At 33.6% G+C, this 24,545-nt stretch overlaps 1 protein-coding gene and 1 pseudogene across 1 annotated transcript; one reads left to right on the forward strand and one right to left on the reverse strand.

Moving 5' to 3' along the window:
* Positions 1–227: 227 nt before the first annotated feature.
* LOC133193791 (uncharacterized) lies at positions 228–1,438 on the reverse strand (annotated as a pseudogene).
* Positions 1,439–21,449: 20,011 nt separating this feature from the next.
* On the forward strand, positions 21,450–22,799 carry LOC133193547 (uncharacterized). The gene has a single exon (XM_061329509.1). The coding sequence runs from the start codon at positions 21,450–21,452 to the stop codon at positions 22,752–22,754; it is 1,305 nt and encodes a 434-aa protein (XP_061185493.1). The 3' UTR covers positions 22,755–22,799.
* Positions 22,800–24,545: the final 1,746 nt, after the last annotated feature.

Genomic DNA, 24,545 nt, shown 5'->3' on the forward strand with positions numbered 1-24,545 from the left:
TTTAGAGTCCCCGGATGTAAAGTTAAAGGATACAAACTAATGTAAAATAAAATTTAAAATCGGGTTTTATTTTATATCATTTCAAAACAGATTAAAATGTACAATAAAATCACGCATAGTTACATAGATTATACCATTCCAATGGACACTATTACCTATTACACTTTTTTTTTTTTTTTTTTTTTTTTTAAGCCTATGTTACAGAAAGGTTGCACAATTGTCACATTCTCAAATATTTCATTACTTTCCCCTCGCCGCTTTCATTTTTAGGCAATCACGAACGTAATGGCCAGACGCGCCACAAAACAGACAATTTCCTTTGGAAGATTGACCCCGGCCTGAACCTCTTTGGTACTTTCTATACCCAGAATATCCCGCTACACCCCCGTATGGGTACATTGTAGGAGCAAAATTTCCCTGTCCAAATCCCCAGTAAGCATGATGTGGGTGGGGGGAATAAATTCATCAAAGGGGACTGATGTTGTGTCTCCGAAACTTTTTCCTGGCAACTACCTTCCCCCGACTCCGACTTTACTTTCAAAGCTTTTGCCAAGGCTTTACTCACGACATCAGTCGCCTTCCCCCCAAGCACAGTCATGCAAAAGGATGGAATATCTAATTTATCCTTATTACAATTAGCCTGTCTTGACAGCTCTTCAAACACAGCCGCCTCCTCATGATTAGATTTCCGTGCAGTTCTTGCTAGCTCCTCTATACAGACCAAAATCAGTGGGAGGCTTGGTTCTGTCTGCATGCACAAACCCCTCACCTTAGCTTTTAAATTCCCGATTTCTTCCTCTTCTTCATTCTTTTTTGACTTTTCTAGGTCCTGGATTCTCTTTTCTAATCCCTGTTCCGATTTCTTTTGTTTCTTGGCCAAAGGCTCAGTTCTTGCCTAAGTAATTACAAAATTTTAGAACAACATATATAAAATATAACAACATCTAGAGTCAAGTTTTCAATATAATTAATCGATCATTAACAATTAATCGTCATTTTGACACGAATCTACTAGACTTATTCACTTCAACTGATAGACAGTATTCAAGCTTTAAATTGAAACTTAATATATATACATGTATATATAATTTTTTTTTTTTAAATTGTCATTTCCATTTACCGATTCAGCAGTCTCTAAATCCTGGCCATCTGGTTGGCCGACCTCATTTGCATATAAGATCGTATAATGCAAGAGGTTTCTGAGATCATCTTCTTGTCTCCCTCCAACCATCTGGAGACATTCCTCTGCTGATTCGCCTGTAAGACCTTCAAAGGCGGCGTTCATCTCTTCTCGCCCCATGCTCTCCATAGGGGTGTTCATTTTGACTCTTGCCAGCGTTCCAACTGGTTCCTCAGCTGCCCTGACACGTTTAATTAGAGGGAAAATGTCTTTCCCCCTTAATGAGTGTCTCTTTCGCAGTACCGCAGGTGGCGGCATCTATACAAAGAAAACAGAATACTTTTACAAAGTGATCTGCACGTTTAAAACAGTACATTCTCAACATCCATTTCAACATTTGCATTAATAACATAGATATTTTCATCTTAGTATGAGCTCAGTTTTCTTTTCATTGTCATGTAACCATTCCCTTTCTATTCGTCTCTTCTCTCTTTCTTCTTTACTTCCATATCAACTTTTTTTTTTAATTCCATCCCAACAATAATTTAATTATCATTTCACTGAAAATGCTGATTCAACTTTTCTCTCTCTCTCGAGGTCTCTTTTTAGCTTCCCTCTCTCTAATTTCATTTCGTACTTTCGCCTCAATAATTTTTTAGTAGCAAATCACCTCAACATGATCCCCCCAGTCTATATGTCTTCAATTCCACAAAAACATTGATTAAGTTGTTTAATTAAAAATCACCTTAATTATTCATGATATTCTTACGTCACCTTTTACCACCACCTCGACGTGGGTATACAGTTATTTAACCTATTAGATCAAACTTCCACCTCAACGTGGATTTAAATATTAGCTTAACGCTTCAAAACAAAAATCATCTACTTCCATCTACCTCCAATTATCCACCTCAATGTGGATTTAAACAATAACACAGCGCTTCAACAAAATATATATGTACCTTCATGTATTTACCTCCAACTCAACCTGGATTTAAATATTAACTTATAATTAGCGCTTCAACACAAAAAGTATGTATCAACCTCCACGTATCCACCTCAATGTGGATTTAAACAATAACATAGCGCCTCAACAAAATATATATCTACTTTCACGTATTCACCTCCACCTCAACGTGGATTTAAATATAAACTTAGCGCTTCAACAAAAATATATATACCTTCACGTATCCACCTCAATGTGGATTTAAACAATAACATAGCGCTTCAACAAAAATATATTTACTTTCACGTATTCACCTCCACCTCAACGTGGATTTAGATATTAATATAGCGCTTCAACATAATATATATCTACCTCCACGTAGATATATTCCAATCACTTTAAATACATTTACATACCTTGATGAAGAATCAATAGGGGTGAACCAACTCTGGTGAAAATCACGTCTGAATGCTCGCTCCGCAAATCGGCAAGTGATGATGCTACTCGTTATCAGCAGTTCTCAGTGGGGATCATGTTGTATTCTCACTCGTGCAGTTTTCGTTTTTACGTTTGTGTAATTTCCTCACTATATCGTGTAAATATTTTGTTGATTGTGCAGTTTTGCTATAGTTTGTGTAAATTTTAATAACTTCGTGTATATTTTCCTCACTTTGTGTAAGTTTTTACTTACTCGTGTAATTTTTGTTTAAGGTCGTGCAGAAAATAATTTTGAAGCAATCGGCGTGCCATAGTATGGTCCTCTTAACGCTTGCTGAAAGACGAGAAACTATGTACTCAAATGATGGTAAAGTTTCTTCAAGCTTTGTGTACCAATTGAATACTATTTCCATTATCAGATAAAAAAAAAGCCCAAATTAATTCAAAACTCGAATTATTAAGTTTAATTGACGTGAGGGTGTGATTCTAAGTCAAAATAAAAGATTCGATGCAGACATCTTTTAAATCCAACCTCAAGGCTTGAGAGTCATCGCTTTCACTCGACAAAAAAGCTTCAGTGCTTAGCAAATATCAGGCTTTTGGTCATTCAAGACCTTTAGATAAAACCGTCGAACTCTTTATTATCTACGCCTGTGTTCCCAAACGAATTGTGCAGCTTAATGAAGAGTTCGGATCATTGAAGCATAATTTTTTTTTATAATTGGTAGATATCAATGTGAATCGTGTTTCCCACAAAGTAGCCTGGTTCCCTGGCTTATCCTTGGCAAGGCAGTGTCGGGGAGTATACGAAGCATAACAGAGACAGGGAACCAGGTTACCCACAAAGTTCATTCGGAACGTCAACTGTTCGGATTTTTTTCGTGTACGGATTACCGCGGTTCCACACTTCTGGACTCAAAAGTACCCTTCTCGCCCTCTTGTGGGGTGTATGTCTCTGGGTTAGTTCGGTGCGCAAGGGCATGTTCTGCGTGTGAACAGTTTCTGGAGCGAGGTAGGTTGTTGACAGGCGGGTTGATGGAACAAGAATATCAACAGTCTCGTTTTGAGTCATCATTTCGTAAGTTCTATGGTCGATACAGTGATCAACAAATACAATCCATCATGCTGACTGACATTTTCCATACTAATTGTTAGGCCACTATTTACAAACTGAATAAAACATGGACTCTGGTAATTTCAAAGGTGGTATCAGGTGCCTAAAAGGAGTAAACATCCCCTGTCGACCTGTCATACTCGCTGGGAGCTCAGTGTATTGGTCATATAGATGTAATATTCCGTAGTAAAATTAGTATAAAACAATTGGTATGAAAGATGTCAGTCAAAATACAGCCCAGTGATAGGTTTCAATTGCTAACAAGATAATTATCATAGAATTTACGACATGTGGATTTTAAAAAAAGAGGTAATTGAAGTCTCTTTAACATCAAATTAATTGTTGCAAGGACTTGCTTCTGAGTATCGAAGTTGGAAAACATAAACCTCATATGCATATGATAGCAGAATATCACTAAATAAATAAAGAAAGTTGACGATGGGAAAGCTGAAGGCATATTGTTTGTTATATAGTTTAGTTGTTAATAGGCCCTAATCGTCTATAATCAGAAAAACATTCAAGATTGACACAAATGTGGCAAAATCCGTTGTGTCCATTGGGATACATAGAGTCAGCATGTGAATGGTAGTAACTATCTTTAAGGATATCCGATCCTCAGCTAGGAAGGATAACTCTTAAATTTATTATTTTATCAAAAAAGTCTCAAAATGAATCTTGAAACCGAGATCTTTTCATGCAACAATTATCATTTTATGCATCTTAATATGATTCAAGGTTCTTTGAAGTCTTAGAAACAGTCTTGTAAAAAGTTAACATTTGTACCCCATAAAAGAAAAAAATGAATTCATTTTTAGAGAAATCGACTTTCCTTTAGTCTAGCATTAGATACCACTGCTTATTAGCATGGTATGAAATTAGATGTGATATATGATGTCTAGCAATGATAGTACAAGCTTTTTACACTATGTATTATATGACAATTGAAGTAAAAAGAAGAACTAAAATACTGTATAAGCATAAAAAAGATGCAGTTTTCTCCAAATACCTGGATACCTATATTTTTCTATCCTAAATTATATTTGTTGATAAATTTTCAATTAAAAAATGCATAGCTGTTGTTTTTATTCGCATTTCCTGAAATTATATTTGAGATTTGATAATTTTTCCTATATGATTTAGGAATGACTCTAATTCTTGGCCAAATTATTCGAGTATAACCTGGTTTGGGTCAGTTTACGCTTTATAATCCGCAAAGCGGATTATAAAACAGCGTAAACTGACCCAAACCAGGTTATACTCGAATAATTTGGCCAAGAATAAGAGTCATTCCTTATAATTTAATTTTAAAATCATTAAATAACTAAGGGTGTAAAATTTCGTTGCTTTTTATTAGTTCAAATTTGCCGCTCAATAATACAACCGTAGTAACGGAAGTAACGGAAGTGATGGGAAGCAAGGGGAGGTAAAAACTGATGCATAGGCCTAGCGGCAGCCTTGTTGTTTGTTTACATGTGGTAAGATCGAATTATTGTTAAGTTAAAGGTACATTTATTAAATCTGGAATTTTCCATGAATCCCGAGGACTGGAAATGAGATGATTGTATGGATACAGATGATACAGCTAGTTGTCAGGGGGGTGTAATTTGTGTTCCTTTTTGGATATTAACCAATCAGAGGCTAGAATACAAACAAAATTATATTATTATGATTTAACTATAATGAAGAACGTGGAAGAAATTCCATGGGTAAATTCACGTTACTATGTGAAATCAGAGACATTTTTGTGAGCGTTTTCAATTACTTAAAAGCTGAATTTCAGAACCTGAGGATCGGACTACCTTAATTAATAATACGTCGTCGATATACAGTATCTGAATGTCGAGTTGAATGCCAACGCAAGTACTTTCTTCTACTCTTGTACGTGGTTAGAATAAGGCTGCCCGTAAAATATCACTGTGTACCAGCTGAAATAACTACTCTGAACTACCTACATAAGACGCCATAAAAGCATATGACGTCATATTACTGCAAACTTAAGTGCTATGAGAAGGAAAGAAAATTCAATATACCTTTCATATGACATGTACCGTTCACGGTAGCTCAGTCGGTAGAGCGCTCGCTCCGTGATCGGAAGGTCGTGTTTTCGAATCACGGCCGCTGTAACGACGAAAAGTGACCCCCGTAGAATATTGACCGGGGGTCATTTTTCTACGTAGAAATTTGACCCCCTGGTCAATATTCTACTTAGAAAAATGACCCCCTTTTTCGTAGAAATTATGGCCTGGGGGTCATTTTTCTCCATGTGGGTTGTAGAAAAATGACCCCGTGTCTCTTTTTTATACAAAAAACTGGTTTTGGTAGGAATACTCTTGTTAGGCAAATACGTAGAAGTAAAATCACGCAGCCTAAGAGCTTTAAAGTTTAAGTAACAAAAGGTTATACTATACCTTACATGTGCATCAATAATACAAGATGTTTTATCCCATTAAAGGAAAACAAATAACTATAGGCTATAATGCTGTTCGATGACTATACGTGCAAAAATACATGTGTTCTTGGATTTGTTTTATCAAATTTTATTAAAAAAAAAAGTTTCCAGAGTCGTCATTTAAAAAAAAAACAATACAAAACTATTTACTTAGATGGTGTCACAGAGAGAAATATATATGAATAAAAATGCATAGTTTCTGTGTATAATTGTAATGATCCTCTTTAAATTTTACTCTGGGTAAATAATGTAAATTATTTAATTATGCAAATTAATTATAAAATGGAAATATTAAAAAGTTTCACATGCGAATGGATTCAATTTAATATTTCCATTTTATAAAGTTCTAGAAAATAATGAACAATTACGGAGAGCCAAGGAAGATTACTTTGTTAAATTATTTAAACCTAAACTAAATGTAAATTGAACATTATAGCTTAAAATTAGCAGTCTATTTCATCACAATGTACATATGTTCAATTCTCTACTTTTGGCGCCCTAATGACATTTACCTGCGCCAATATATAATGCTGCCTTTATGACGTCACAATAACGACGTCATAACAACCAAGTTGTATTGTTTTTATAAACTTTGTTACACTCTGAAGAGCCTCACGGCGAAAGCGCTTAGTGTAATAATTAAATGTGAACTTGTTTGTTTATCTTGGATTTTATTTTAATTTATAACCTACCTATACCGTGGACTTTTACTACAGTTTCACTATATATATATATATATATATATATATATCCAAGATCCAAGATGCGGAACGTGTACATATTTAGAAGAGGGAAATAGAATCCAACTTAAATCAGGAATGGAAATTAGAACCAATTCACCAATGAACTGTAAATCCGAAAACGTTATCTACTGTGCAATCTGTCCGACATGCAAAGAATTCTATATTGGACAAACGGGGAAACTAAATGCCCGGGTTCGTGTACACAAGCAACAAATTAAAGACCCTAGTGTGCGTAATACACCATGTTGTGAACATTTTGCAAAATGCGGCAAAGGAATATTTAAGATTTTCCCTTTTTATAAACTTCCCAATGAAAATGAAAATCTACGTTTGGCAAAAGAGGACTACTTTATCAAACTCTTTAAACCAAAGCTTAATCGAAAATGATACATTATTATATAACATATTGTAAGATTTTATGCATATTATGTGTTCAAGTTAATGCAATATTTGTACTTTATCTAATACGGCAACTTTACGCTACCTTGATCTATTATGACGTCACAATGAACTTTTGCTTTTGGACGTTACCAGGTAACCTACCTGACATTTGTATAACTGCCTGAAGAGCCTAACATGGCGAAAGCGCTTGCAGAAAATATTTTGTGATTTTTTGGATTTTTATTTTTAATACACCCAGCAAAACTGTACCGGTTCTTCATTTTGTTTTTGAAATTATATATATATATATATATATATATATATATATATATATATATATATATATATATATATATATATATATATATATATATATATATATATATATATATATATATATATTCATATGTATAAAAGTTAGATGATTTATATCACAGACTTTCTTCGACCTTTTTAAATATATTTATTTTCCAGTCCTTGTATTTTGATCTTTTAAGAGCATAATAAAACGTGTTTAAGGATTTTTTAACATGACAAAGAATTGCTTTTGGCGTTTCAGCTATTTCTTCCAGTCTACACAGCATTTTGTATTTATAGATTCTAAGGGCTACAAATGATATAAGATTTGTAAATAAAATTGTTTTTTCGTTGACTTCATCATAGAATCCTACTACTATATGTTTCCATGATACATTAAATTTTAAAATTTCACTAACAACATTCCATATTCTTTGGTATACTAAGAATTGACACAAGTTTATACATAGTAGTACGTATTTCCCCTTTCTAGTTACATGTAATAATTTTTACCAATAGAAAAAACCGAATGTTGCATTATGAAAAAGCTTCTCTGCCTAATTTACATATTATTTTCCCTAAGTATGATTGGCAATATAAGCACAATTGAAGTTGCGTTTGCAAGACTACATAGAACTGTGCCAAAAAATATTGTAACACATATTGTGTTCGAATGAAGTTCGTGATTCGTGTCAGCGTATCTATAGTGGTAAGTTTTGAGGGAGTGGGTAACGAGGATGTAACACACTCTTTAAATTTGCTAGCTCATGAAAAAAAAATCTGGCCATGTCTTTCCTATATACACAAATTAAGCGATCTTGCTGTGTGATACGAGGTTTTGAAAAAATACGAGTTTTTAGGATAAAAATAAACAATTTTTTTTTCTTACATCAAAAACCCTACTTACAAGGATTACATAATAAATATATGCAAGATGATGTAGATTATACATGTATCTATATAATGATCAAAGAAGGGGAGTATGTTGCCAGTATTTCTATCACAATCGAAGGGCACTCCTAACAAAAATTCAATATAGTAAACTATAGTTAACTATAGTTTACTATTATTAACTATAGTAAATACTTTGATACTTTGAATAACTATGAAACTCTGTTTGGAACTTTTTTGAGATTTCAAAGCTGAACTTTTCTTAAATTGATATCAGTAATGTAAAAGGTTCACTTCTATATAAATAGGGATCTGACCTATAGGGCCGGGATTGTTTTTTCGTTTACAAAAAGCTTCTCGATTTTCGTTCCGGTTAATGACTTTAGGCTAAATGCATGTAATAATTTTTTTTTTTCAAAAATCTTTATTTCAGTAGTAGAGGTAGGAGGAACCCTTTCATAGACATTGACTATATAGCATGATATTGTCAACGCATTCTGGGTTTGTTATCTCGAAATGTTTTAATTCATAATTTCCTTCACTTATCATTGTACATAATGGTAATGTCTACAGTCTCAATATTCTATTCTTGGTGTGTATTTATATAACAACACATTTCCATGGATATAATAAAATATGTCATTGATGTATGCAAATTATATAAATGAAATCCATGAGAGTGCAGTAACTGATACTAGTATGTAGCCCTACTGTTTCAAAACTTAAGTTCTGAGTTAAGAACATTGACTCAGTACAAAAGTACATGTATGTTATACTAAATTAATAAATTAAGCTCAAATAATTCATGCAATACGTAACATATTAACCCAGACAAGCACTAGAAGTAAAGACGGAATAAAAGCTATGTGATTAAATTCTAATAAATGTATACAATTGAAATCCATCGCAGCTCATTGCAGCCGAGAATAACTGTATCGAGTAGATCCTATCGAGTAACACAGAGTGAATTATTATTGTTCTCGAAGAAAGTGTGCTATACTGAGGTATAGTCCGCTTGACTGTGTTTTAGGTACATTGGAATGTTACTATTTGCTCTCTCTAGTGTTTATTATATCAAAAATGGACATGCATAAAGGATAGATAATTAAAGGAAAATACACAAGCCAATAAAAAATTAAAATAGTCTTTGAAAAGGGGAGAACTTAAAACGTTAAAAATGTGGCACCAGGTGGATTCGAACCGCCGACTTTAAAAAATACCCATGGTGTGAATAGCCAACGCTTATATTAGTTGAGCTATTCTGACTATTGTAACAATAGGTATAAATGTGAAACAGATTGTCAAAATCAGGTTTCCTTATTTTTTGTAGGTTTTTTGTGAATTTCGACCCTAGGGCAGGGGTGCCCATAAAAAAAATCCTATCTTAAATTATTCCTTACATCCCAACCTATCGAAATATCACAAATTTTTTAAGGGGCAGGCCTGCCCTGAAGGACTTCTAGGACAAAATTCATGCAAAAATCGACGCTTTAACGGACAAAATGCTGTTTTGGCCAACTTTTGAGGTTTATTCTAAAGTTGTAAATGATAAATTTTAGGTGCAAAATACAAATTTGAAAATTTTAGACATATATACATATGTACGGTAGAAAACAACTAATAAACAAGGATTTTTAAATGTCATTTTTTCCGGGAATTTGTTCTCTCCTATAGGTCAATTCTTTTGATATTGTGAATAAATCCCTTTGGAATGATATGTTAATGAACAAGAAATACGAGGGGTAATCAAAAAGTTCGCGAACTAATTAAATTCCATAAAAGAAATTAAATCAGATTTCGATTTTTATTATTTTTTAAAGTGGTCGTCTCCGATTTGAATGCACATCTGCCATCGTTCTGCCCATGCGCGAATTACGTGATCCAGGCGTTCACGTTACATGCTCCCTAGCGTTCTGTTCACAGAAATTAAAAGATTTTTCCGAGTCTTATATTTCTTACCATGGAAGTTAATTTTTGTAACAAGAATAGCCCATTTGTCACAAATAGAATTGATGGAGTAGGATATCCTTTCCCAGGATGAGCATAGTGACCATCAAAACCCGACTCTTTTGTATTGGGGTGCGTTGTTTATCCATTGTGGATAAAGTATGGGCGCCTTCTTTTTATCATATATGATATGTTTAAAATCTAAGGAAAACGATATTTTAGGGATTCAATAATTATATTATTGTTAAGATATTCAACTATTTTTCTTGATCCTTACGTCGCGGGTTCGAATCCCACTGTGGGACGTGGAGACCGGTTCTTCGGATGAGACCGTATAAACCGAGGTCCCGTGTCGCAGTAGGGGCTGGCACGAAAAAAATCCCTCACTGCTCAATGGCCGTAAGTGCCGAGCAAAGGTCAAAATTTGCAGTTCTCCACCGGCATGTGGTGGCGTCTCCATATGAGTGAAAAATTCCCGAGAGGGACGTAAAACAAAGTTCAATCAACTATTTTTCTAACTGTAATTTGGAGATCTTTCGTTACAGATTGCTCAACTAAGGACACATCTCTTCCCAAGCTTGCCTTCACTGGGCACCAGAACAAACATCATTTTAACCACCTCCCTTCCTTCACTAAAACAATCAATCCAATTAATGATTGAACTTCTGCCATGTCTTTTTGTCTTCATAAATCGTGTACAAATTATTATATGCCACTGAAAAGGAATTTCTAAGATAAACGTTAAACTTTAAAGTCGTTCGTTGCTCAAGTACGACTGAGTATATATTTGAGTAGGTTGTTCCAGGATTACTAATACGAATTAACGGTAAAGTTTACACTATATAGAGAGAATGAACTTGTTTGTTACAATCCGGGATTGGGTCTAGTTCACGTTCATCCTGGTGAAGTCATTAAGTTTGTTAATACCATTAGGGCGGAATGACTTCAGCATGTGCATCCAGAACTTTTCCTTGCCTTTTCTCTGCGCGTCTGTCCATATTGGATTATGGTCAATAACCACTACTGTCATGTCCTCCCATTTGTGACCTTCAAGGTTGAAATGTTCCCCAACGGGTTCATTGAGTTTTTTGGTCCTAATGGTAGAACGGTGATTATTGACTCTCCTGCGGAGATCTCCTGTTTCACCAACATACTGTTTGGAGCAAACTTTGCAACTGATGAGATAAATGCAGTTGTCTGTTTGACAGGACAAATTCCCTAGTATTTTGTAGCTGCGGCCTGTAACGGGGCTGTTAAAACTGTCTGTGTCAGAGCTGTACTGACAGAGAAGACATCTTCTGTCAGAGCAAGTTTTAAAGCCCCCGTTAGGTAATGGATTGTCCAGTCTGGTTCTTACTACCATGTCCTTCAGGTTCCTCGGGCGTCTGTATGCAGCCATTGGGGGCTCCTTAAAGACCTCTGCCATTCGTTTATTTGAGTGGAGAATTGGCAGATTCTTTTGAAGGATACCGCTGAGGTTCTTAAGGACGGGATGGTATGTGGTTACCAGAGGGACCCTGTCGTTATTGTCTTTTTCCTTGTAGCGTAATAGGTTTTGCCTGTCATGTCCCGCCAATTCTTAGCGCTCCGGATTTCTTTGTTCAAAACTGTTTATAAACTCAAAATTAAACATGTAACATTGTAAATATTTAGTGTTTGGTAGTTTAGTAGTAGTGCTAGTTGTTTTTGCTTCTCTATTTCCTTTGTTTTTATGACTTCTTAACTTTTTTCTTTGTCCTGAGGAAGGGACAGGTTGTCCCGAAAATTTGACAATTATTATTGTTCGTGTCGTTGGTCATTTTTAGTGCTTTATATATATATATATATATATATATATATATATATATATATATATATATATATATATATATATTATTGCTCCTCAATAATGTATACTCATTGGGATGCAAGAAAAAAAAGACATATTTCCACGTACATTGCATATGATGCTAGTATTGAGAAGTGGCGTTAAGTACTTTGCTCCTCCTCCAATATACATTTTAAAGAAAAAAAATCAGGGGATACTCTAGGCCTCCACCGACCCTCCCCAACATCGGATTAACGCATATCACATCTCATTTCTAAAGGTTTAATTATAAAATATACTGAAAAAGTAGGAGGTCATATTTCTATGGGGGTCATTTTTCAACGTGTGTGGAGTCGAAGAATCACCGGCCTGGAAGGGTTTTCTACGGTCGAAAAATGACCCTACTTGCCGTAGAAAATTGACCAGAGGGTCATTTTTCTACGGAGAAATTTGACCCCTCGGTCAATATTCTACGGGGGTCACTTTTCGTTGTTACACCGCAACTGACCTAAGTCGATAAAAAATAGGTAGCAACTGTTCCTTCGCCAAGCGCTCGGCATGTTGAAGTGAAAGTTGCGGGTCCTTCGGATGAGACCTTAAAAACCGAGTCCTCTTGTCGCAGTAGGCGTTGGCACGATAAAGAACCCTCATTGCTCAATGGCCCTGAGTGTTAAGTAATTTAAGGTCTAAATTTGAAGCCGTTCACCAGTGTATTGTGACGTCATTATATGGGTGAAAAATTCTCGAAATGGGCGTAAAACAAAATACAATCAATCTACCAATCATATGACATGTAGAAAACTTTTATGTTTCTGACGAATTCAGGTTTCTGAATTGTTGTTGTAAGCCTGAATGTGCTGTTGTTTGTGAATATTTGCAATATAATATCGTTATTCCTTTCTACTGTCTGATATGTGAGGCATTCAAATAATTGCCAAAATTCTGAATGTGAAACGCTACCCCTTATACAGAGTTAATATTATCAATTGTGCATATATTAGACTGGCTCAAATAATGAATAAGGATATAATTGAAGATATTTTGTGTGAGTCTGTAAGAGGTGTATGTCCTCTAACTGATTCTTGCTGGGAGATTTTATGTATGTAAAATCTTATATGGTACCAATTTTGATGCACCAGATGCGCTTTTCGACAAATTATGTCTCTTCAGTGATGCTCAAGACGAAACTTATAAATCCGAAATATTTAATTAAAAAAAACTTTGAAGAGCAGAAAAAGGGATGCTAAAGACTGGAGCCAAATACTTCGAAGGATCAGATCTATGCATGAGGAAGATAATCCTTAATTTTGAAATAAATTTCTAAATTTTACCACAGCAATTACATATATATCCGTATTTTCAAGCTAGTACGAAGTACTCAGCTACTAGGCTGTAGACCCTCGAGTACTCACCAGCAGAGGCCTCGACCCAGGGGTCAAAAAAATGTAAAATCTTACACAGTACCAATTTTGATGCACCAGATGCGCATTTCGACAAATTATGTCTCTTCAGTGATACTCATGCCGAAACGTTGGAAATCCTTTATATCAAATTTTTTAAAATTTTTTTTTTCAATTTCAAGGCTCTGGGATAAAAACAAACAACTCGTTGGATAAAAATCATATCCAACCGCAATCTATGGGAGATCCTATATTAAACATCTCATGAATTCCAGCATATGAAAAACAAATGAAATGTACAAGAAAGATGTTAACGGTAATTAATTGGGATAAATTAATGATTACATAAAACACACTTATAGGGGACAATCTTGAAATGTTATCAACGTACTTCGCAATAATTTTGTGAGTGACATTACTTAAGCTAAACGTATACATGCTACCGATAAGAAAGTACTCTTATTTATAAATACATGTGTACTGTTTTCTTTGATTAAAGCTAATCAAAATCTATCAATGTAACAATTAGAGTAAATAAAGTTATACAGATATTTATAATTTTTTTGAAAGAAAGCTTAAAAACACACAAACATTTATATAGCTTTCAAAATATTTATCTCAGAAAATGTTTATTTTTTTGACAAAGCAGCATTGCAGAAGAGAGCCCTGTTATAACCAAGAAATGTTGTAGAAACTGCTCCTGTTTGCATACAGCTACAGGAGTTGACATTATCGATGCATGTTGTATCCTCTCCGACTTTGTAGATTTTCCCATGAATTGTACAGGTTTCTGTTGTATTGAAATATTTATTGTGGAATGTTAATTATGATATATTTAGAAAATTAAAATATGAGTGGCAAAACAATTGCAAAATCATTTATTTCAATTCTTTATAAATGTGAAGCTGAATAATGGTGCATTCCAATGGTTTTTTAATCCCTCCTCTCCTAATATACTGCCAAAAAGATGACACCAGCACGTATAAAAACAAAACTGCTGATCTGATCATACATTTTGGAATTAACTCTTTTTTCTCTTCCTCCCAATATGAAAACTATTGCTTGTAGCAATTTCATTTAAGATTTTTGCCACATCTAAGGAATTCCGGTGTAAGTTGTCATTATAGACTCCCTTTGAAAGATTCCCTATCATATTGTTATATTGTGGAAAAGTATAAGAATTGTACATGTATTTGCAAACAAGGTCATTGCAACAAACACTGATTTTGTACAAATGTGTCAACTTTATATGTATAGAGCAGCCCGGTCCTCCGGGCTGCAATAATGCAACATGTGGTTAGTTTTCTACGATTTTGGGATCATTTTTTACTACATGATTGATTTAAAACAGTACGGTAATAATTTACATTTCTAATATCATAATGAATATATTTTACCCTAACTAAATAAATTCAAACACAGGCCATTTCTGTATATATATATATATATATATATATATATATATATATATATATATATATATATATATATATATATATATATATATATATATATATATATATATATATATATATATATATATACAAAAAGAATAAACTGATTAAGAAATATCTAAAATAAATGATTAACTGAATACAATTATTCTAGCTGCCATCATTCTGACTTAGGGTTCAAAACATGCAATTTATATTTTTTCATGGTTACTATAGAAAGTAGCTTCATGCTCTATTACACAGAGAGAGAGAGAGGGGGGGGAGAAAGAAGAAGGAGAGAGAGATTAAAAAGGACGACTGCAGTTCCCACGGCTGGAATTGGCAGATTATTCAACCTTTATTTTAAATTGAACAAAATGGTACAATTTTGGACAAAAATACACTTAACTGAGCCACTAGTCAATTTAGGGCGAAAATGCAAGATTTCAGAAAGTAGGTCACATTTCAATTGATCATGCATAAATGACATGAAAAAAAAATCAAATCTTATATATCATTGAACGATATTTGAATTATTACCAGATCTAGATCAATATAGTATTGGAAAACTTTTTTGTCAATAACAATTATATTTCATGTATTTTTGCAACGATAAAAAAATTTAACAAGCTTAAAAAACGCACAGAATATAGATGGGACAAATTATTACTAAAAAGCAAAACAAATCTTTTTGTTTATATTTTACTTAATTCACAACTTTCAAGCACGGAAAGGGGGAAGGAGGCCTTAGTTTTGCCTACATGTATTTTAAATATTTCAAAGGGACTTCTTTTCCAAAGATTTAATCATCTAATTTTAGATGGAAATATTTTAATATTTCAGTTTTTCGAACATACTTTTTCCCGTGCGAATCAAATTAAAACAAATTCTAATTTAAGTTAGATCAATTCTAATTAAGGAAAAGAATCCCAGTCGCTGATATTATTCAAACCATTTATCAGGCAAATTATAGAAAAGTTTTGAAATGGTTAATTGATTAAAAATGTACACGATACATTACCGCTTTTTATTTCTTTTAGACATTTCCAATAGAAGTTAAAAGTTAATAGCCACGAAATCCTACATTCAAAATTAACACCCTGTGTATATCAAATGTTAATCCAAATCAGAATTAAATAAGTATTAGCTTTTATCTATGAGCAAGAAAACTCAAACTCAGAAAAACTTAATATTTAAAATAAGAATTCGAGAAAAATCTATATTCAAGAAGAAATCTTTCTATATCAAATTAGTTTTATACTTAATAATAAGTACATAAGCATTCATATTCAAAATTTCAAAATAATAGTAAAAGTCCTTATGTGTACTATATTCTAGGAATTCGCCGAAATTTGTCAACAATTATTTGTGTCAAGTATATTATTAAAAAGAGACTTATTCTTCTCGCTGAATTTTCGATTGTAGTAACCAATAAGCAAGCAGTTGATGTCAATTTAATCTATTACTTGCATTTACACACTTGCGTTTTTCCTTTATGAAGGATTTTTTTATGTTAAAAAATTTCCTAAATCCAAAAATTAATCAAGTGAAGATAATGAACAGCGATCGATCTAAACAAAAATACAAACAATAATTCTGTGAACAGAGCATAAAACACAGGCCCCATAAAACACAGACCCCTTAGAGATGGAATCAGGTGCCTAGGAGGAGTACATCGACCCGTCACATACACCGTGAGCCCTATGTATTGCTTAGGTAAACGGGATATTCCGTAGTCAAATATACTATGAAAACAAAAGCATAACAATTGGTATGGCATTTATCAAATAAGACCCCCGATGAAAGGTGTGCATTTGCTAACAAGGTCATTATTACGACAATAGAATTAACGAAATGCTGACTATAATGAAGTTGTTGAAATGCCTGTAGCATAAATTTATTTAATAGTAGCCTGCCTCTTTTTGAAAATTGATTGTACTCAGAGCATTTTACATAAATAAGGAAAATTGACCATGCAAAAGCTGGTCAGCCCGTTTGCATTATAAGTATTGCATTCATTCAAATCAATTCAATTTTAGATTCATTCATATATCTTATTTAAGAATAATTACTCTCATAACACAAAAAGATCTTCTAGTTATGACATATTTCATTCAAATACTAGACTTAGTGCAACAATGTCAAGCATAATCTCATCGGTCATATAAATTTGCTTTCACTATAAATACAATGTATCTACAATTATCTATCTTATCAACAATTCTAGCAAAATTTAAGACACTCTTGCCCAAGAGAGGTTATCCTGATAAGGAATTATCCTTGAAATGGTCAGAACAAATAAAAAAGAGTACCTGTATAAAAATGCTTTCAAAAGCTGACGGCGTCAGCCAAATGCCGTGATTACCCGAAACAACCTTATATTCAGGGTTAAAAAAAGCATTCTCAATCACCGGAATATTTTGCAAAAAGACACAATTTGCAAAGAGATGTTTATCGATAAACCAATAATCGCCGACAAAAACACACAAAAGCATAGGCGAAATCATATTTCAGTAAGCTTACAATAGCTTAAGGCTTATAAGGTGGACCCCTGATGAGAAGGGTGTTAAAGTCAAACAACCCTCTGATAGGAGAAATAACTATCTTTAAATTATCTTGGCCTTATTTACCCACCCAAATGTTTGTTTATTTACAATATCGCACACCTGTTTTAGGAAAATATTAATTGATACTTGCATTTTCCTTTATCAATATATTTGGATATTTATTTTTATGATATTTGACCCATAATGACATTTTTACTCTTCTGTCGTTATATGTTACTAAATTAGAATATTCATGTCTTTTTTTTTAAATAAAATGTGAAAGGTTTTATAATTTACGATGTGTACATCTGTGTTGTTATTATATATTTTCAATACATAAAGAAAAGGTTGTCAAAGGTAACCCTTGCTGAGGGACTCATATATTTTTTACCAACATAGAATACAATACGATGTTCTGATTTGAAAATCATTGCCTCGTAATGTTATCTAATATACATTTATTTGTAATGACACTATATAGATTTTATTATTTTTAAGATACCATTATTTTGTTATGTTTTGACGATATATTTTGCTCTTTCTTTTCACTGTGTCACATTTTTTCTAGAGCATGATAGGACATAAAATCAATCTCTAAGAAAGTAAGCCTCGCTTCATGCTTTACCCAATAGAATATAAGGCTTTTATTGTTGATGAAAATCAACGTTGGTATTGATTTTATGCTGAAATTTAGAAAAAGGGTCATGAGGCTTAAGAGAATAAAAAAAATAATTCTCTTTAAAAATTCACAAAAACTTTCTATGATTTCATGATAACATTTTTTAGAAAATTACTAACGAAGTGGACTAGAGTGTTTGGTCCTAGTAAATTAACAACATGTTTGGTTGATTGGTGCCCATTTTGTAACTACCGGTATGAATTCATCAACTTTTAGATGTTCAAAGATATTTTGGTGATCAGTCTATGAGGAAAGAGCTACATTTGTATATAAAGATTTGAATGACACATCACATTTTTATATCTTACGCACACTCACGACATTAATGATTGATTGATTCATTGTATTTTGTTTTAAGTCCTGTTACAGAATTTTTTTACTCATATAGAGACATCACCATACCACGATGAAGGGCTTCAAATTAAGACCTATACTCGGCACTCAGGGCCATTGAGCAATGAGGGTTCTTTTATCGTGCCATTACATACCACGGCAAGAGAACTCGGATTTTTCACTTCTAATGCCAGGAGCTTGGCGAAGGAACATTTCCTATCTACGTTTAAGTCTTAGATTTGACACAAAGCGGTGAACGAGAATCGAACCCTGACATCGCGAACCTTGATCACGAAGCGAACGCCCTACCACTAGCTACCATGACGGTTCTTACGACATTATAGAATTATTGATAAAATAAAATAGATCTGAAATAAATCATTACGTTAACCATGCTACTATAAAATCAATGATTTGGAAAGAATATGATTTGCTAAATACAAATCATTTTGTAGAAATAGAGACAAGTGCTTTTTGATGCTTATTACTGGACTTTTGTGAGAAGCACTGACTTTTACAGTCGACGGCTTACTTTGACATTTAAACCTGCCTTATGTACGGAGGTATGGAATTGATAATAGACAAGAAAACCTTAATAGTGGTTAAAGGTATCGTGTAAGGGGCACTCACATGATTTACCGGTATGCAATCAACGCAAGAGATGATGGAAGGCAGAATTACATAACTTAAATTACCTTATTTGTGAGGGGTAGTACCTCCTTTCAATCTCATTTTCTGAAGGAATCAAATAAAGTGGAAACGCATTCCGGAAGGAAAACTAAGCAAGAGTTGGTCAATGTGGGAAGAGAGGGGGTTGAAGGTAGGGTGGCTGCCGTTCTCTTCCTCGACAACGTAAAATGTGCTTTGAAATGGCCCATATTTATCGTTTAATTAACGGTTAAGCTTAATATTTATATCACAAAAGAGTTACCGTTTATTGTCTTAGTGTAAAAGTAAGCCGTCGGTTGTAAAAGTCAGCTCTTCTCGCAAAAGTCCATTACTATTATCAATTATTATGTTATTGTTATTGAAGTTATCTCTTGCAAAAATTACCATCTTTTAAACATCTTTCCCATGTTCACACAAATATAAACACACTCTTAAATGTTAGGCAAATTAAATAAAATTCTTAAATGAAATCTCAAAAAATCACAAATAAGCTGCATTGCTACCCAAGAAAAAAGTACATTTCCAGAATAGCCTAACTTTTTTATGCATACAGCTGTATGTAAAAATAAACAAATAAAAACCACATTCTTAACTTTACAATTTCAAATTTTTTTAAAAATAAAAAAATAATTTCAAAGACAAAGGAATTATTTTTGTTAAATGTAGTAACCGATTCTTTTGATTTTGTACATTCTGATGAAATTAAAACTAAACGAAATCTTAGAAAATATTTATATATCGCATTCATCATTTTCCACAATTTTTGCTATAGATAAGTGTCTCAATCATAAAAACTGAACAAAGGAAAGGGGGTCAGATAAAGATAACAATATAAAAATTCTTTTGTCTCAAGGAGTGCAAAGAAAATACTCGGTCAAGGTGATCACGATTATATGGACCAACGGAATAGTAAGTACAATGTTAATGAGATAAGTAGACACCTACTAGTAGACTCCCACTTTGTTCCTGACAGTGTAGAAGATCGGAGAATACGGTAAATTTTAAGACTGTTTCTTGTTTCTAATACTAATACATGATGGGCAAAATGATTTTTAGTTACAATGTAGTTGTACTTCAAATATTGTTCCTGTGTTTAATATCAATTTGACACTTAATATTTGAAATATCAATGTTACTTATCAAATATTGTTGAAAGTTTACTTTAAAATTTATCTTAAACAAAAACCATTTTCTGTATCTTAAAAGTACTGATGGCTAGATATGTGAGAAAATTCAACATTAATTTCAATGAAAGGGGGAAAATAGGGGAATAAGCTATTGTAAGGTGCTTATAGAATATCTAATATACTGAAGATAAAATTTTGCTTTCCTGAAAATTTTTATTCTACATCTATAAACACCGGGAAAGTAAATAAACCAAATATTGCATCCTAATTTATATCCTATATATTGCATCCTCATCAATTTCACAGTATTTCTGCAATACTCACCCAATGTATTAAAACAATGTATTTATATGTACAAAAAATGTATAAAATATAAATTTCTATAAAGGCAGAGATTTAGAGCATAAATTACTATTTCTTTAATGAATGTGCATTTTTACTACCTCATTTACCATATTTTTATCATAATCAGTTTTTTTCCTATCATGAATTAAGGACAGATGATGCAAACAATCTTTTTCAAATATATTTTAAAAAATACAACTTAAGTCATGTTCATAAGTAAAATGAATATGTTTAACCTCTTAGATTTTCATTTTTCTTTAAATTTTCACAAAAATGTTTTATAAAGCGATACAAGTTGCATAGATCTGTAAGGGTTAGAGCAGAAAGTAGAATTTTGAAAATCATAGGTAGTATATAAATTCTCAATCTTATTAAAATTAGACTTGTATTTTCGATCCTCTACCATACGCTTAAAATTATGAAATATTTTTCAAATGGGAGTATGAATGAATCTTTTGGGGTTGATAAATATATAACTGAGTTATTTGTAGAGCAAATTGTCTAAGAATTTCCTGCAATTAAAGCGTATATTAGTGGAGCGAAAATACAAGTCTAATGTTTATTAGATTGGATAATCACTTCAATTGGAATCTTTCTCTCAAGCATAACAATTGTAAAATATAAAAACGAAATCGTCTCAGAAGGGAATGAGATTATTGGAAATAAATTCACCCATATTACTTGAAAAGTGCTTCTCTGTAATAGAACATCTACTTGTTTCTTAGTCTATCAGACATTTCGTTTTCTTTAATGAGGTTCTTTCTTTCTTTTTGTAAGATTCAAAATGAATCTCCATCCGATCTACTTCTGTTATGGAATAATTTTTTGGACAGCAGTGAATGCTATCGATCCTTCAACGATTACTGATACCCTGAGCCTTGCTAACGACCTGGGAGGTTTCATTGAGAGCCAGGACTTTTCCAAAACAGCATCAAAACTTATATCTTCCGTCAGTCCATACCTTGGTATTATTGGATCCGTATTATCTTTTGCCTTCGGATTTTTAAACACAGGTCCTTCTGCAGAGCTTGTCGCCATTCAGAAACTCTACAAAGAGGTCACCCTCAGATTTGACCGTATAGATCATCAGTTTGCCGCTATTTCCCGTGAAATCCACTGGGTTAACATTGAGGCCCACTATGGTAGCTACGAAAGCACTATTCATGTGGTGGGAGAAAAATATAGAGCGCTGGCCGCCTCAACTAGTAAAACCGAGTACAACGCTAGGAAACAATTTTTTCTCAGCAGCTATAAGCAATACAACGAAGCTGGTGGAAAAATTTACGATGGAGTGATGGGTCAGAGTAATCTTTTTAACGGACCAATTTTTGATGAGGCGATCAGGCACTTGGAATGGGATCGAAAGAAGACACAACAATTTATGCTAGGCGTTACAAAATTATTGATAGATGCAGCGGCAATTGAAATAGCATATTATGAACTTACAAAACCGTCCTTGGCTTCCTTTATTCAGCATGACTGGAGAGTAAAGTTTGAACATTTAAAAAAAACGTTGTTGGCAGCAGACCACAAGCTGATGACGCAATATGGTAGTCAGTTAGCAACGGATGTAGATAAATTCGTTTCTGACCATGCACACTCGAGCAATTGTGACATCACTAACCCTTTAGAGAGCAAACTTCAACATAAATACTACTGGCGTAATTGGCTTGTCGTAACAAGTGATCACAACACTGACCCTAAGAAGTACCAGGTCCATGTTTGTCCGGGAATAGGAGGAGTCATCAACAACAATCATGGAAAAAATGTTGTGGTAGCAAGTGTTGATGCGCATAAAGCTCACCTAAGTACAGTTCAACAACACGTCGTCAATTATGTACACGTCTCTCATACATACCACATCATGCATGGTGGAAAACGAAATGTCGAAAAACGCTTAACCGGTCATCGTAGAAATGATGCAAATGTAGCTTTTAGTTCGTTTCCAAGCGAGGCTCGTACCTCTTGCCATACATATGGTTCAATTGGTGTAATTGACCGTGGGCTTAACACCTGCTGGAGGTCCCCTTCCGCTCACCTTTATACACGTGATGATGGTCATTACTACAAGGTGTACGCCTTCGGATAAATAATTAATTGTAGAGTGACAAGATATTAAAGCATAAAGAAGTCATATCTTTAGATGTTTTATTCTTACTGATGTTTGGTATTGTAATGAAATATGTGGAGATAACGAACAGTAAACAATCATGTAGATGTTTTATTCATACTGGTATTTGATTTCTTAATAATCTTGTAAATGAACATGCACATATCAATATCAAATGTTTAAGTTTTATCCAGTAAATATCCTTCACTGGATATGATTTCATATGCCACACTTCGTTCTCAGACAACACATAAAGTCATCCAGGAAAACGGTGTGTGCATTTATAAATATGGAAGATTTAGACAGCTGTTTATAATCTAATACACTGGATAAATGAATTTGAAAGATATGACTTTAAAGAAGGACTTTGTGCCACAACGCACACAAACGTCCCAAATAAAAAATGTAGAGAAATGAAATGCGTTCTTCACGCCTTCGACGTGAATTTCCTGAAAACAACATTCTTTATTTACAGTATATTTAGGCTTGAAGTCAAGTGGTGGCTTTGTTGTTCAAGCAGTAATTTAAATATTTCTGTGCCTTACTTTGATCCCTGTTGTGACTTTACCCTAGATCCCATGATTCTTTTCCATGTTCAACAATTGTGATCTCACTCAGATCCTTTTTCGAAGAAATTTTCAAGTAGCATTTTGGAGATTTAATATAAAGGTGACGATAATGAACAGTGAGCGATCTAATAAATCAAGTAAACGAAACGACGAATCGTGAACAGGGCAAAAACATGGACCCCTGGTAAAACCAGAGGTAGGATCAGGTGCTTAGGAAGAATATGCATTCCCTGGTGTCCGGTCACGCCCGCCTTCTTGGACCCTGTCTATTGATAAGGTACTATACGGAGTATTCCATAGTCAAATTAAGTTTTAAAAAGGTAATGATTTACCAAATGGTATCAAACTGATGAGACAAAATACGATAAATTAGAGGTTGTATTTACAAACAAGGTCAAAATAACGAGCATAGATGTTGCGAAAAATCTCACTTTTAAACGGGTTTGTTGAACCCCTCGTAACATTAACTAATTTGACACTAGTTTCGGCTCGGTTTAAATTTGCATGGTCAATCGAATCAAATCAGCTTGGAGACATAAACACAATATGCAGGTGATGTTGCAATGTTAATACATAGCCTACATAAGGGAAGTTAACAAAGAAAAAGCTTACGTCATCCCGTTTGTCATACAGTTTAATATTGCTTGATAATTATCGTCTACAGTCAGTAAAACACCCAAATATGAGACAGGTGAGGCAAACTCCGTAGTGTTTTATTTCGAGCTCACTTGGATATATTGAATCGACATAGGAATAAAAGTAACTATTGTTAATTGAGAAAATCGTCGATACATCAAAGTGTCGAATAGAAGATCACCTCAAGTGTTTTTCTTCTTCTCTTGCAGAAGTTTTTGAATACATTCTGCTTCATATATATAATAATAGGTCAGCTAATAAAGGGGCACAATTATTGCACATCGAAATTCCAACAGATTGTTGGAAGACCTGGTCTCCTAAGACTACATAGATGTTGTCAATTAGCAACTATAGCTTCTTTTTAATATCAACTTCAGAGTACTTGTACGTAGAATCAGAAAGATTTTAAGCAAGGTAATTTTTTGGATGACCAATCACCAACCACAAGATATGAAAATCTACGAGTTCCATTTTTATTGAGGTAGCAGTTGACTATGATGTCAAAAGCCTGTTCTTTAATTTATTGTGAGGTATTGTTATATAAATCGTAGAAAAAGTCATATGT

The sequence above is a fragment of the Saccostrea echinata genome, unplaced genomic scaffold, assembly GCF_033153115.1.
Source record: "Saccostrea echinata isolate AGI-Se365-2 ecotype Australia unplaced genomic scaffold, CSIRO_AGI_Sech_v1 ptg000028l, whole genome shotgun sequence".
Lineage (NCBI taxonomy): Eukaryota > Metazoa > Mollusca > Bivalvia > Ostreida > Ostreidae > Saccostrea > Saccostrea echinata.

Bases quoted from the DNA above. Each gene is read 5' to 3' on its own strand.
- LOC133193547 (XM_061329509.1), top strand. From the start codon at position 21,450: ATGAATCTCCATCCGATCTACTTCTGTTATGGAATAATTTTTTGGACA.